The sequence below is a fragment of the Myotis brandtii genome, unplaced genomic scaffold (assembly GCF_000412655.1).
Source record: "Myotis brandtii unplaced genomic scaffold, ASM41265v1 scaffold315, whole genome shotgun sequence".
NCBI classification, from domain to species: Eukaryota; Metazoa; Chordata; class Mammalia; order Chiroptera; family Vespertilionidae; genus Myotis; species Myotis brandtii.
The window spans coordinates 205,635-219,356 of NW_005362075.1; the positions used below are offsets into that span (position 1 = coordinate 205,635).

General features: G+C 38.9%; 1 protein-coding gene across 6 annotated transcripts in view; it reads right to left on the minus strand.

The window, feature by feature from the left end:
- Positions 1–13,722, minus strand: part of LRRC49 (leucine rich repeat containing 49) — a 183,322-nt gene that overhangs the window by 20,463 nt on the left and 149,137 nt on the right. For all 6 annotated transcript variants that reach the window (XM_005870241.2, XM_005870240.2, XM_005870242.2 and 3 more), the window contains one exon: positions 630–739. In XM_005870241.2, the coding sequence (XP_005870303.1) occupies positions 630–739 (110 nt within the window). The remainder of the gene's footprint in view (positions 1–629; positions 740–13,722) is intronic.

The following is a 13,722-nucleotide window of genomic DNA, read 5'->3' on the forward strand; positions in this document are numbered from 1 at the left end:
CCCCCCCGAGTGCACAAATTTTTGTGCACCGGGCCTCTAGTCTATATAATAAAAGCCTAAGCGACTTTACGGTGGAACAACCAGAACGACCGGTCACTATGATGTGCAGTGACCACCAGGGGGCAGACGCTTAATGCAGGAACTGCCCCCTGGTGGTCAGAGCGCACCCACAGGGGGAGCGTAACTCAGCCAGAAGCCAGGCTCAAGGCTGGTGAGCGCAGTGGTGGTGGTAGGAGCCTCTTCCTCCTCTGAGGCAGTGCTAAGGAGCAGTGAGCCAAGAGGTAAGGAGCAGACAGGTGGTAAGGAGTGAGGGGTCCCGGACTGTGAGAGGGCACAGGCCAGGCTGAGAGACCTCCCCTCCCCCAGTGCATGAATTTTGTGCACTGGGACTCTAGTTTTATTATAATTGCTTATCTATATCTTTAACTTATTACCTTATAACCACATAAGAGTGAGGACTTTGTCTTATTCATCTTTATGTCCCAAACACTTTGAATAGGGCCAACCACAAAACAAACAGGATAAATGTCTGTGAGATGTATAAATGGCAGAGTGAAGAAGTGTATGGAATCTATTCCTTTTTCTAGTGCAACAGTAATTCTATGAAAATGATAGAAATTAAAGGTTACCTGGCATCACCCAGAATTGAAATCACACGGTAATGGGGTAACTCAGAAGATGCTACATGAGCTAGGATTCCAAAGAGTCTTTCAGCCATTATCATATCGTTCTGTGTCACCTGAAGATATACAATGGAGATGGTTCAGAAATGACACTGTCTCTTAGCTTCATACAACATTCCAAAGAAATGTCCAGATTAAGTATTTTCTTTTTAGCCCAGGAAAGTACATTGTCCTGGGCTATGAGAAGAGAGTTCTCATTGGCATTTCACTTTCTTCCCAAAAGTGGCTCATGGTGACAGAGCATGACTACAAGTTGAGTTTGCATTGACTTATAAGCTATATTTCCTGAGAATTATACTGAGGCACCTTAGATTCTTAATGAATTTTTTAGAAATCCTATAGCTTCTTGAGGTAGAATGATGTAGGGGGAATTACCAAGTGTCAATGAAATAGATTCATTTCAATAATGTTTCAAAGGTACAACAAGGTGTTGTTCAGACCTTGCTCCTATAAGGATAATTTTGTCCCTGCCTAAGAGTTAGAACACTGGATTAGCAAGGATACTCCTGTTCATTCTGAAGTTATGTCCACCCTTCACACTACAAGGATTAACTTGTCACAGGTATTCCCTGTGATGGTTCATTCAGATGTTAACCAAGAAAATGCTAAAAGCAGGACTTGGATTAATTTTTTATTCAATGTGAAATAATTCAATTATTTCTTTTATGGCATATTTTCTTTAATGTGAAATAGGGTTGCTTGCATTTTAAGTACTATTAGTTTGTTTCTATAATTCAGTAGTTCCTAACCAGAGGCCATTTTAGTCCCTAGGGAACACTTAGCAATGTCTGGAGACGTTTTTGGTTGTCACCACTGGTGAAGGGGCATTACTGGCATCTAGTGGGTAGAGGCCAGGGATGCTGCTAAACATCCCACAATGCCCAGGAGAGACTCCAAAACAAAGAATTATCTAGCCCAAAATGTCAACAGAGCTGAAGTTGAGAAACCCTGATATAGGTAAATTTTGAATCTTTTATAAGTTCATTCTTAACATTAGCTATACTTCATGGCATTTTCTGAAAAATAAACCCATAATTCACAAGCATCTTATGAATCAGTGCAGACAGACTCTTTCCCTATATATTATTTTTCTTAATATATATTTTTATTGTTAACAGTACATATATTACAGATATCCCTCATCTCCCTCTTTCTCCCCTTCCATACCTTGCCCCATCCAAGCCTTCACCCATGGGCTATGCATATCTAAATGTAAAAAAGCCTAAGTGATTGGCCGACCACCCAGTAGCTATGACATGCACTGACCACCAGGGGACAGACACTCAATGCAGGAGTTGCTGAGTGATAGCAACTTTGCAGAGTGCCCTCTTGCACTCTGGGACCCCTTGGGGGATGTCGGAGTGCCAGTTTTGGCCAGATCCCTGCAGGCCAGGCCAAGGGACCCCAACGGTGCACAAATTTGTGCACCGAGCCTCTAGTATGTATATAAGTTCTTTGGATAATCTCTTCCTGTCCGCCCCACTGCCCTCCCCTCTGAGATCCATCAGTCTGTTCTATGTATCCATGCTTCTGGATCCATTTTGTTCATCAGTTTATTTTGCTCATTAGATTCCACATATAAGTGAGATTATGTGATATTTGTCTTTCTTGGACTGGCTTATTTCACTAAGCATAATACTTTCCAGGACCATCTATGCTGTCTCAAAGGGTAACAGACCCTTCTTCTTACAGCTGCATAGTCTTTCATTGTGTAAATGTACCACAGCTTTTTAATCCACTCATCGACTGATGGGTACCTGGGTGGCTTCCAGATCTTAGCTATTGTAAATAACTTTGCTATGAAAATAGGGCTGCACATATTCTTTCTGATTGGTGTTTCAGGATTCTTAGGATATATTCCTAGAAGTGAGATCACTGGGTCAAACGAAATTCCTTTTTAAATTTTTTGAGGAAACTCCATGTTGTTCTCCATAGTGGCTTCACTGGTCTGCATTCCCACCAGCAGTGTACTAGGGTTCCTTTTTCTTCCCATCCTCACCAGCACTTGTTTGTTGATTTGTTGATGGTAGCCATTATGGCAGGTGTGAGGTGATAACTCATTTTAATTTGCACATCTCTGATGATTAGTGACACAGAGCATTTTTTGATATGTCTCTTGGCCATCTCTATGTCCACTTTGAAGAAATGTCTATTTAAGTCCTTTGCCCATTTTTTAATTGGATTGTCTTCCTTTTGTTAAGTTGTATGAGTTCTTTTTTTTAATATATATATATATTTTATTGATTTTTTACAGAGAGAAAGGGAGAGGGATAGAGAGTTAGAAACATTGATGAGAGAGACACATCGATCAGCTGCCCCCTGCACACCCCTACTGGGAATGTGCCCGCAACCAAGGTACATGCCCTTGACCAGAATCAAACCTGGGACCCTTCAGTCCACAGGCTGACGCTCTATCCACTGAGCCAAACCAGTTAGGGCTGTATGAGTTCTTTATATATTTTGGGAAATTAAACCGCTTATTAGATGCATCATTGGCAAATATGTTCTCCCATACAGTGGGTTTCCTTTTCATTTTGATGATGGTTTCTTTTGCTGTGCAGAAGCTTTTATTTTGATGCAGTCCCAATTGTTTATTTTCTCTTTAGTTTCCTTTGCCCTTGGAGATGTATCCACAAATATATTGGTATGACAGATGTCTAAGATTTTGCTGCCTATGGTTTCTCTTAGGATTTTTATGGATTCATGCCTTACATTTAAGTCTTTTATCCATTTTGAATTTATTCTTGGGTATGGTATAAATTGGTGGTCTAGTTTCATATTTTTGCATGTAACTGTCCAATATCCCCAGCACCATTTATTGAAGAAACTGCTTTTACTCCATTGTATGTTCTTGCCTCCTTTGTCAAATATTAATTGAATGTAATGTCATGGGTCTATTTCTGGGTTCTCTGTTCTGTTCCATTGATCTATATGCCTGTTCTTGTGCCAATACCAGGCTGTTTTAATTACAATTTCTTTGTAGTACAGTTTGATATCTGGTATTGTGATCTCTCCAACTTTGTTCTTCTTTCTCAAGATTGATGTGAATATATGGGGTCCTTTTGGTTCCATACAAATTTTTGGAATATTTGTTCTAGATCTGTGAAATATGCCATTTAATATTGGTATTTTAATAGGGATTGCGTTGAATCTATAGACTGCTTTGGGTTGTATGGACTTTATAAGGATGTTCAGTCTTCCAATCCATGAACACGGCATATGTTTGCACTTGTTTGTATCTTCCTCTATTTCTTTTCTCAATGTCCTATAGTTTTTTTGAAGGCGGTCTTTACCTCCTTGGTTAACTTTATTCCTAGGTGTCTTATTATTTTTATTGCAATGGTAAATGGGATTGCTTTTTTTGTTTCTCTTTCTGAGTTCATTATCTACACTAATAAAAGAGAAACATGGTAATTAGCATACGACCGCTACCCTTTTCATTGGCTAATCAGTGAGTATATGCAAATTAACTGTCAGCCAAGATGGCGGCCGGCAGTCAGGCACTGAAGCGAGCAGGGAGGCTTGCTTGCTGCGGACTCCAACGTTCCCTCCAACGTTCCCCCGCCTCACTTGCCAGCCTCTCAGCTGCAACTCTAAGCAACTATATACTATGTTGCAAATAAGAAAGTAAACAAGCCCCCAGAAACCAGCCGGACTGAAACCCAGCCAGACCGAAACATTGTATCGATGTTTTCAGCAGCGAGGCCTCAGAGCTAAAGCTGGCCCAGAATAAAAAAAAAAAAAAAAGAAAACAAGGAGCGGTTGGAAGCTTCAGTCACTCGCCAGCCGGAAAACAGCCCTCAGCCCCTCACCCAGACTGGCCAGGCACCCCAGTGGGGACCCCCACCCTGATCCAGGACACCCTTCAGGGCAAACCAGCCGGCCCCCACCCATGCACGAATTTATACACCGGGCCTCTAGTTGATATATAAAAATGCCATCAATTTCTGAATGTTGGTTTTTTTATACTACTACTTTTCCAAATTCATTTATTAAATCCAGTAGTTTTTTGTGGAGTCTTTAGGTTTTTCTATGTATAATATCATGTCCCTGAAAATAATGGCAATTTTGCTTCCTCCTTTCCAATTTGTATGCCTTTTAGTTTTTCTTCTTGTTTTATTGCTGTGGCTAGGACTTATAGTACTATCTATAATAATAAAAGCATAATATGCTAACTAGACCGGACAGCTGAACGACCTTCTGGACGTCCTTCCAGATGACCTTCCAGATGAAGCTGGGGCTGTGAGGGCCAAGGCAAGCCACTGTGGCTGCGAGGGCTGAGCCCCTTGCATGAATTTTGTGCATCGGGCCTTTAGTGTTGAATAAGAGTGGTGAAAGTGTACATTCCTATCTTATTCCTGTTCTTAATGGAAACGTGTTTAGTTTTTTGCCCACTGAATATGATATTGGCTATAGATTTGTTATATATGGTCTTCATTATGTTGAGGTATGATCCTTCTGTTCCCACTTTGCTGAGAGTTTTTATCAAAAATGGGTGCTGGATTTTTGGAATGCCTTTTCTACGTCTATTGATATGATCACGTGATTTTTATCCTTCATTTTGTTTATGTGATGTATCACATTTATTGATTTGCAAATATTGTACCAGCTTTTCATCCCTCCAATAAATCCCACTAGGTCATCATGTATGACTTTTTTAATGTATTGCTGGATCCAATTTACTAATGTTTTGTTGAAGATTTTAGCATATATGTTCATCAGGGGTATTATCTTGTAGATCTCTTTCTTTGTAGTTTCTTTATCTGGTTTTGGAATTAGGATAATGCCGGCTTCATCAAGAAACAAAGAGAGAGGACCCAAATAAATAAAATCAGAAATGAAAGAAGTGAAGTAACAACTGACACCATAGAAATACAAACGATTGTAAGAAAATATTATGAATAGCTATATGCCAACAAACTGGACAACTTGGGTGAAATGGACAAATTCCTAGAAACATACAACTTCCAAAACTCAATCAGGAAGAATCAGAAAACCGGAATAGGCCAATAACAAGTAAGAAAACTGAAGCTGTAATAAAACTCCCAGCAAATAAAAGTCCTGGACTGGACAGCTTCATAGGTGAGTTGGTTACCAAACATTCAAAAAAAGAACTAACACCTATCCTCCTCAAACTATTCCAAAAGATTCAAAAGGAAGGAAGACTTGCTTAGACTTTCATAGTTATTGAGGCTGTTTTTCCCACATACCCTTCTTGTAGCTGACAACTAAGTTGTGTGGTCTAATATAGTCACCTAGTGGTCAGTGCAGGCCACTACTCCATCTTTTCTTCTTGATGTTCATAATTCAATTTAACTCTACCTCAAGCAGTATCATCCTCTTTTCCACAAAGAGAAGTAGAAATATCATAACACATTACTATCTATTGTCAAGGATGAGTAAGCAGCTTTATTTTACATCTTTTATTAAAGGGTCAAATATCTCAGGCCTTGACATTTTTGGGACTTTAAATCAGAATAAATTATATTGGTTCTTTCTCATTCTTTTCTATTTTCTATAATTATAGTATACTATTCCTTTGTAGTTCTATAATAAATTATTACATTTCTAGTAGTGATCTATTACTGGGTAAATATACTATTTAGGGTTAATCGGGCTAACAGTTTAGCTACTAATGAGAGAGAATTACTCACCCACAGCCAAAATAGTCATTCTTCTTCCAGTTCACGGTGGAACTGGAAGTACCTTTGGAAACTTTGGAACTAAATATTAGGTCTGACCAGGGATTCACAACCTATGTGGGGAAGTACCAAGAGGGTACACAAGGGTATTTAAGACTGAACCAAATCTCTTAAGAACTAGCTAGAGAAATTAATAGTTACCGAAGTTTTCAGATTTGCCCTTATCTTCAACAGATGGCTGATACTGTGATCATGGGCCTACCCTGGTTGATGCAAATTTCACAAGGCTCTTATATAGTGGCCCAGAGACTCCCAGACTCCTAATAGTATGCTGAATTTGTGGAGTTCTGGGCCAGAGCTATTTGTAGTGTATCAGCTGCAGGGAAATACAGTGTCTGTTACCACCTGCCAACAAAGTTGATTACAATTCATTTTATAAGAAGAGGTCCTCTGAATTTTAAGAGATAGTCACAATAAAACTTACAGTGCATTAAAGAATTTTTTCCTTTGGAAGATTTAAATTTACTTCAGGAATTTCTCAGTAGAAGGAGGAGCATAATTTCTCTCTTTTCTTCCTAAATAATATTTAAAGAGAACATGGTCTTGGATAGCTGGGGGAATACCCTTGTGACTAGCTTAGCAGAATCAATCTGAAAAACAACTTTTTATTATTAACTTTCCAGTTATTCAGGCTCCAGGCCTGAGCTATAAAAATGCAAATATACCACAGGCAGCTCTTACAAACTTTTAAAAACATAGTCCAGACATTTATTTATGCTTGTTTTATTTCCTATATTTCTCTAATTTTTTATTTCTCTTTTATCTTTCCTGCTTGATTATTTCTCCTTCTCCTCCCTTCTTTTATAATCACTCTTCTTCCCTGTGTATATTCTCTCTTTTCCCCATTTTGCTCTTAATCTTCCTCTTCCACAACCTTTACTAGTTGACATTTGGGTATTATTTCCCTATCCCCTGTTGCATGCCAGGCAGTCTACTAAGCACTTTTAAAATACAAAGATCATGAGAGATTCCAAAATGGTGGTGGAGTAAGTAGAAGCTACATTGACACTATCCCAGGAACAAACTGGAAATAAAACCAAAATACAGAAAACCACCCTGAAAATTCAATTGAAGACTAGCTGGAGAGAACCCTGATAACCAAGGACAGAAAGTGGAGACCACATAGAGACTGGGAGGAAATGCGGAGGTGCGAAAAGGCTGGCCAGGCTCCCATAGATAGCAGCTGAAGTTCCAGATGGTTAGCTCAGCTGTGGAGAACTCGGAGTCCTAAAACCCAAGCTGGGCTCCCCAGCCCAGAGCACCAGAATTTAGAAAGGTGCCCACACAATATCTGGCTGTGAAAAGCAGCAGGGTTGCTGTCTGCCAGTGAGAGACTGCTGGAATGCAGGCACACACTTACAGGTCCAACGCACAAAATTTCGTGTGCAGCCACTCATCCTGGGCTCTGGCAGAGGGAGGGCAGAGTGGACTGGGGCTGTGTAAGCAGAAACCAGGAATGGGGGCTCTGGGAATGGAGCTCAGTGGGCAGCCACCCAGGTTTCCTGTGCTGAGTCATTTCCTCACTCTGCAGAGGAAATCTTTCTCCTGCTGATCCAGGCGATTTTTGCCTGGGGGAAGGCAGTTTCCCCCACTCTTAGAAGACCTGTCCACCCTCCCTGTGGTTGATAGCCTGAGGCTAGTCAGGGCTGATAACAATCAGACTGCAGGTAGAGGCTGGTCTCTGGAGGCTTTGAGTCTTTGCCTGATCTTATCCCTGGACTGGGGCTAGGAAAAGCAGAACTTGGTGCACATCTTGGACCTTTCCAAAGGCACTCAGGCCCAGCAGAGGCAGCCACAAGCTGTGGATTGCTGATAGCCCCAAACAGGGTACTCAGGGCCAGTCAGAAATAGAGATTGGGAGGAGTAGCAGATCTACCTCATACATAGACACAAGCCCAAACAGAAAGCCAAATGGGAGACAAAAGAAAAGAAGAAAAGAAAAGAAAAGAAAAGAAAAGAAAAGAAAAGAAAAAGCCCCAAACAAAAGAATAAGAGAATTCTCCAGAAGAAAAACTAAATGAAATGGAGATAAGAAATTTACTAGACATAGAATTCAGAGTAATGATGGCAAAGATGCTCAACAGCATGAAAAAAAGATATAGTAACTATAAAGAATGACACAGCACTAATAAAGAACACAGTGGAAGGACTACACAGCAGATTAGGAGTAGCTGAGGATCAGATCAGTGAATAAGGAGACAGGGTAGAAAAAAATCACTCAGTCAGAAAAGCAAAAAGAAAAAACAATTAAAACACAGAAGGACAGCTTAATGAAGCTGTGGGCCAACATAAAACCTAACAATATTTGCATACCAGTTGCAGAGGGGAAGAAAGTGAGCAAGGAATAGAGAACATGTGTAAAGAAATAATGGCAGAAAACTTCTCTAACCTGGTGAAGGAAAAAGCCACACAGATTGAGGAGGCACAGAGAGTCCCAAGCAAGAAGAACCCAAACAGCCCTAGCTGGTTTGGCGCAGTGGATAGAGCGTCGGCCTACAGACTGAAGGGTCCAAGGTTCGATTCCAGTCAAGGGCACAAGTCTGGGTTGTGAGCTCTATCCCCAGTGCGCATGCAGGAAAGCAGCCCATCAATGATTCTCTCTCATCACTGATGTTTCTATCTCTCTCTCCCTCTCCCTTCCTCTCTGAAATCAATAATATATATATCTCTTCCTCCCTCCCTCTCTCCCCTCCTCTCTGAAATCAATAAAAAAGTGTGTGTGTGTGTGTGTGTGTGTGTGTGTGTATATATATATTTTTTTTTTTTTAAAGAAGAACCCAAACAGGCCCATGCCCAGACACATCAGATTTAAAATGTTAAAAATTAGAGACAAAGAGAGAATCTTAAAGGCAGCAAGAGAAAAGTAATTTGTTACCTACAAAGGAGCTCCCATAATGCTTTCGGTGGATCTCTCATCAAAAACTCTACAGGCTAGAAGGGAATGGTATAAAGTATTCAAGGTAATGAAAAGCAAGAATCTGAAACCAAGATTACTATATCTAGCAAGGCTATCATTCAAAATAGATGGTGGGAAAAAAAAGCTTCCCAGACAAAAAAAGGCTAAAGGAGTCTGTCACCACCAAACCAGCACTGCAAGAAATGCTAAAGGGATTGCTGTAATGAGAAGAAAAAAATAGTGAAACATATGCATAAAGAATTAAAATGGTAATAAATAAGTACCTATCAATAATAACCTTAAATTTAAATGGATTAAATGCTCCAATCAAAAGATATAGGGTAGCCGAATAGGTACTAAAACATAATCCAAATATATGCTGTCTACAAGAGACCTACCTCAGAACAAAAGACTCACACAGGATGAGAGTGAAGGGATGAAATGAAAAAAAATTTTCCCTGAAAATAGAAACGAACAAAAGCTGGGGTGACAATATTTATATCTGACAACAAAATACACTTCACATTGAAGGCCATCACAAGAGACAATAAAGATCACTACATAATATTAAAGGGATCAATCTAACAAGAGGTTATAACCCTGGTAAACATATATGCACTCAATATAGGAGCACTTAAATATATTTAAAAAAATTCTGGAGAACTTTAAGGGAGAGATTGACAGCAATGCCATCATAGTAGGGGACTTTAACACCCTGCTAACTTCACTGGATAGATCTTCCAGACAAAAAATGAACAAGGAAACAGATACTGTAAATAACACACTATATCAGATAGATTTAATTGACATTTATAGAACATTTCACCCCAAAGCTGTAGAGTATACGTTCCTCTCAAGTAGACATGGGTCATTCTCAAAGATAGACCACATGTTAGGATGCAAAATAAGTCTTTACAAGTTTAAGAAGATTAAAATCACATCAAGCATCTTTTCAGATCACAATGGAATGAAACAAGAATTTAACTGCAGTAATAACACTCAAAAAATTCAAAGACAGGGATGCTAAATAGCATTTTATTAAACAATGAATGGGTTACCAATGAGATCAAGAAAGAAATCAATAACTTCCTGGAAACAAATGAAAATGAACACATAACAACCCAAAATCTATGGGACACAGCAGAGGTAGTCATGAGAGGGAAGTTCATAGCACTACAGGCATATCTCAAAAAACAAAAAAAACGTAATAATAAACTTTTTAAGCCTACAACTTAACTAATTAGAAAGAGAACAACAAGAAAAGCCCAGAGTAAATACAAGAAAGGAAATAATAAAGATTAAAGCAGAAATAAGTGACATAGAGACTAACAAAACAATGATAATAATCAATGAAACCAAGACCTGGTTCTTTGAAAAGATAAACAAGATTGATAAATAAATAAAGATTTTTTGATAAATAAAGATTTTCAAATAAATAAAATCAGAAACAAAGGTGATGGAGTAAAAACTGACACCACAGAAATACAAAGAATTGTAAGAAAATACTATGAACAACTATATGTCCACAAGTAGCTAGACAATGTGGGTGAATTGAAAAAATTCCTAAAAATATACAATTTTCCAAAACTGAATCAAGCAGAATCAGAAAACCTGAATAGGTCAATAACAACTGATGAAACAAAAGCAACAATAATAAAAAAAAAAATCCCAGCAAACAAAAGCGCTGGTCCAGATGGCTTCACTGGGGAGTTTTATTAAACCTTCAAAGAAGAACTAACACCTATTCTCCTCAAACTATTCCAAAAAAATGCAAGAGGAAGGAATACTGCCAAGCCCTTTTTATGAGGCCAGCATTATCCTAATTCCAAAACCGGATAAAGACACTATGAAGAAAGAACTACATGTTTATATCCCTGATGAACACAGATGCTAAAATCTTCAACAAAATATTAGCAAATCACATCCAGCAATACATTAAAAAGATCATACATCATGAGCAAGTGGCATTTATTCCAGGCATGCAAGCATGGTACAATATTCACAAATCAATAAACATGATACATGACATAAATAAATTAAAAGATAAAAATCATATAATCATATCAATAGAGGTAGAAGTACTCTATAAAATCCAACACCCATCTATCTATCTATCTATCTATCTATCTAGATATATTTATAAAAAATCATATGCAAATTGACCTGACGGCAGAACAACTGGTCGGTATAATGTGCACTGACCACCAGGGGGCTGACGCTCAATGCAGGAGCTGCCCCCAGCCCACAGGCTCCGATTGCCTGATGGGGAATGGGGAACCAGGGGTTGGTTGGCAGCAGACACAGGTGGCAGGGGGTGGGGTCGGCAGCCAGAGAAGGTTGGCCCTGATCACAGGCCAGGCCTAGGGACCCTACCCATGCACAAATTTCATGCTCCAGGCCTCTAGTTTTTTCTTACAAAAACTGTCAGCAAAGTGGAAATAGAGGGGTCATATCTCAACATAACAAAAGCCATATATGACAAACCTACAAGCCAACATCATACTTAATGGGTAAAACTGAAAACATTTCCCCTAAGAACAGGAACAAGACAGGGCTGTCCACTTTCACCACTCTTATTCCACATAGTACTGGAAGTCTTAGCCACAGTGATCAGACAAGAAGAAAACATAAAAGAAGGCATCCCTTGAAAGGAGTAAGTAAAACTGTCATTATTTGCAGATGACATGATATTATACATAAAAAATCCTAAAGACTCCACCAAAAAACTACTAGATTTAATAAATGAATTAGGAAATGTAGCAGGATACAAAATTAATACCCCCAAATCCATGACATTTTTATACACTAATAATGAGCTGTCTCACAATCCCATTTACCATTGCAACAAAAAATTAAGATACTAAGAAATAAACTTAACCAAGGAGGTAAAAGACTTGTACTTAGAAAAGTAGAGGACGTTGAAAAAAGAGTTAAAGAAGATATAAACAAGTAGGAGAATAAAACATGTTCATGGATTGGTAGAATTAACATCATTAAAATGTGCATACTACCCAAAGCAATCTACAGATTCAATGCAATCCCTATTAAAATACCAACAGCATATTTCACAGATCTAAAACAAATACTCCAAAATTTTGTATGGAACCAAAAAAAAAAAAAAAAAAGACCCAGAATAGCCACAGCAATCTTGAGAAAGAAAAACAAAGTTGGAGGGATAACAATACCAGATTTCCAGTTATACTACAAAGCCATGGTAATCAAAACAGCCAGGTACTGGCACAAGAACAGGCATATAGATCAATGGAACAGAGCAGAGACTCCAGAAATTGACCCAAGCCATTATGCTCAATTAATATTTGACAAAGGAAGCAAGAGCATACAATGAATTCAAGACAGACTCTTCAATAAATGATGTTGGAAATATTGGACAGGTACATGCGAAAAAAATGAAACTGGACCAACTTACACCATACATAAGAATAAACTCAAAATGAATAAAAGACTTAAATGGAAGTCGTGAAACCATAAAAATCCAACAAGAAACCATAGGAAGAAAAATCTCAGACATCTCTCAGAGGAATATGTTTATGGATACATCTCCTAGGGCAAAGAAAACTAAGAAAAAAGTAAACAATTGGGACTACATCAAAATAAAAAGCTTCTGCCCAGCAAAAGAAACCAACAATAAAATGGAAAGGGAAAACACTGTATTGGAGAACATATTTGCCAATGACACATCTGATAAGTGGTTAATATCAAAACATACAAGGAACTCATACAACTTAACAAAAGGAAGACAAACAGTCCAATTAAAAAATGGGCAAATGACTTAGTTCTCCAAAGGTGGTAATTAGATGGCCAAGACGCATATGAAAAATGCTCAAAGTCACAGATCATCAGAGATATGCAAATTAAAACGACAATGAAGTATCACCTCACACTGTCAGAATGGCTACCATCAACAAATCAACAAATGACAAGTGCTGGCGAGGATATGGAGAAAAGAGAACCCTAGTACACTGCTGGTGGGAATGTGGACTGTTGCAGCCATTATGGAAAACAGTATGGAGTTTCCTCAAAAATTAAATATGGGACTGCCATTTCACCCAGTGATTCCACTTCTAGAAATATATCCTAAGAGACTCGACATACCAATCAGAAAGAATGTATGCTCCCCTATGTTCATAGCAGCACTATTTACAATAGCTAATACAGGCAGTCCTCAGGTTATGTCGGACTCTACTCAACGTATGTTGTTTTGTGGTTACATCACCATCTCCCATTTATTTATATATAAAAAAAGTTCCATCATTTCGACGTATGTACATATGTGCTTTGTTTTTTAGTAGAGGCCCAGTGCATGAAATTCATGCACGAGGGGGTGGGGGTGTCCCTCAGCCTAGCCTGCACCCTCTCCAATCTGGGACATCCCTCTCACAATCCAGGACTGCTGGCTCCCAACCGCTCACCTGCCTGCCTG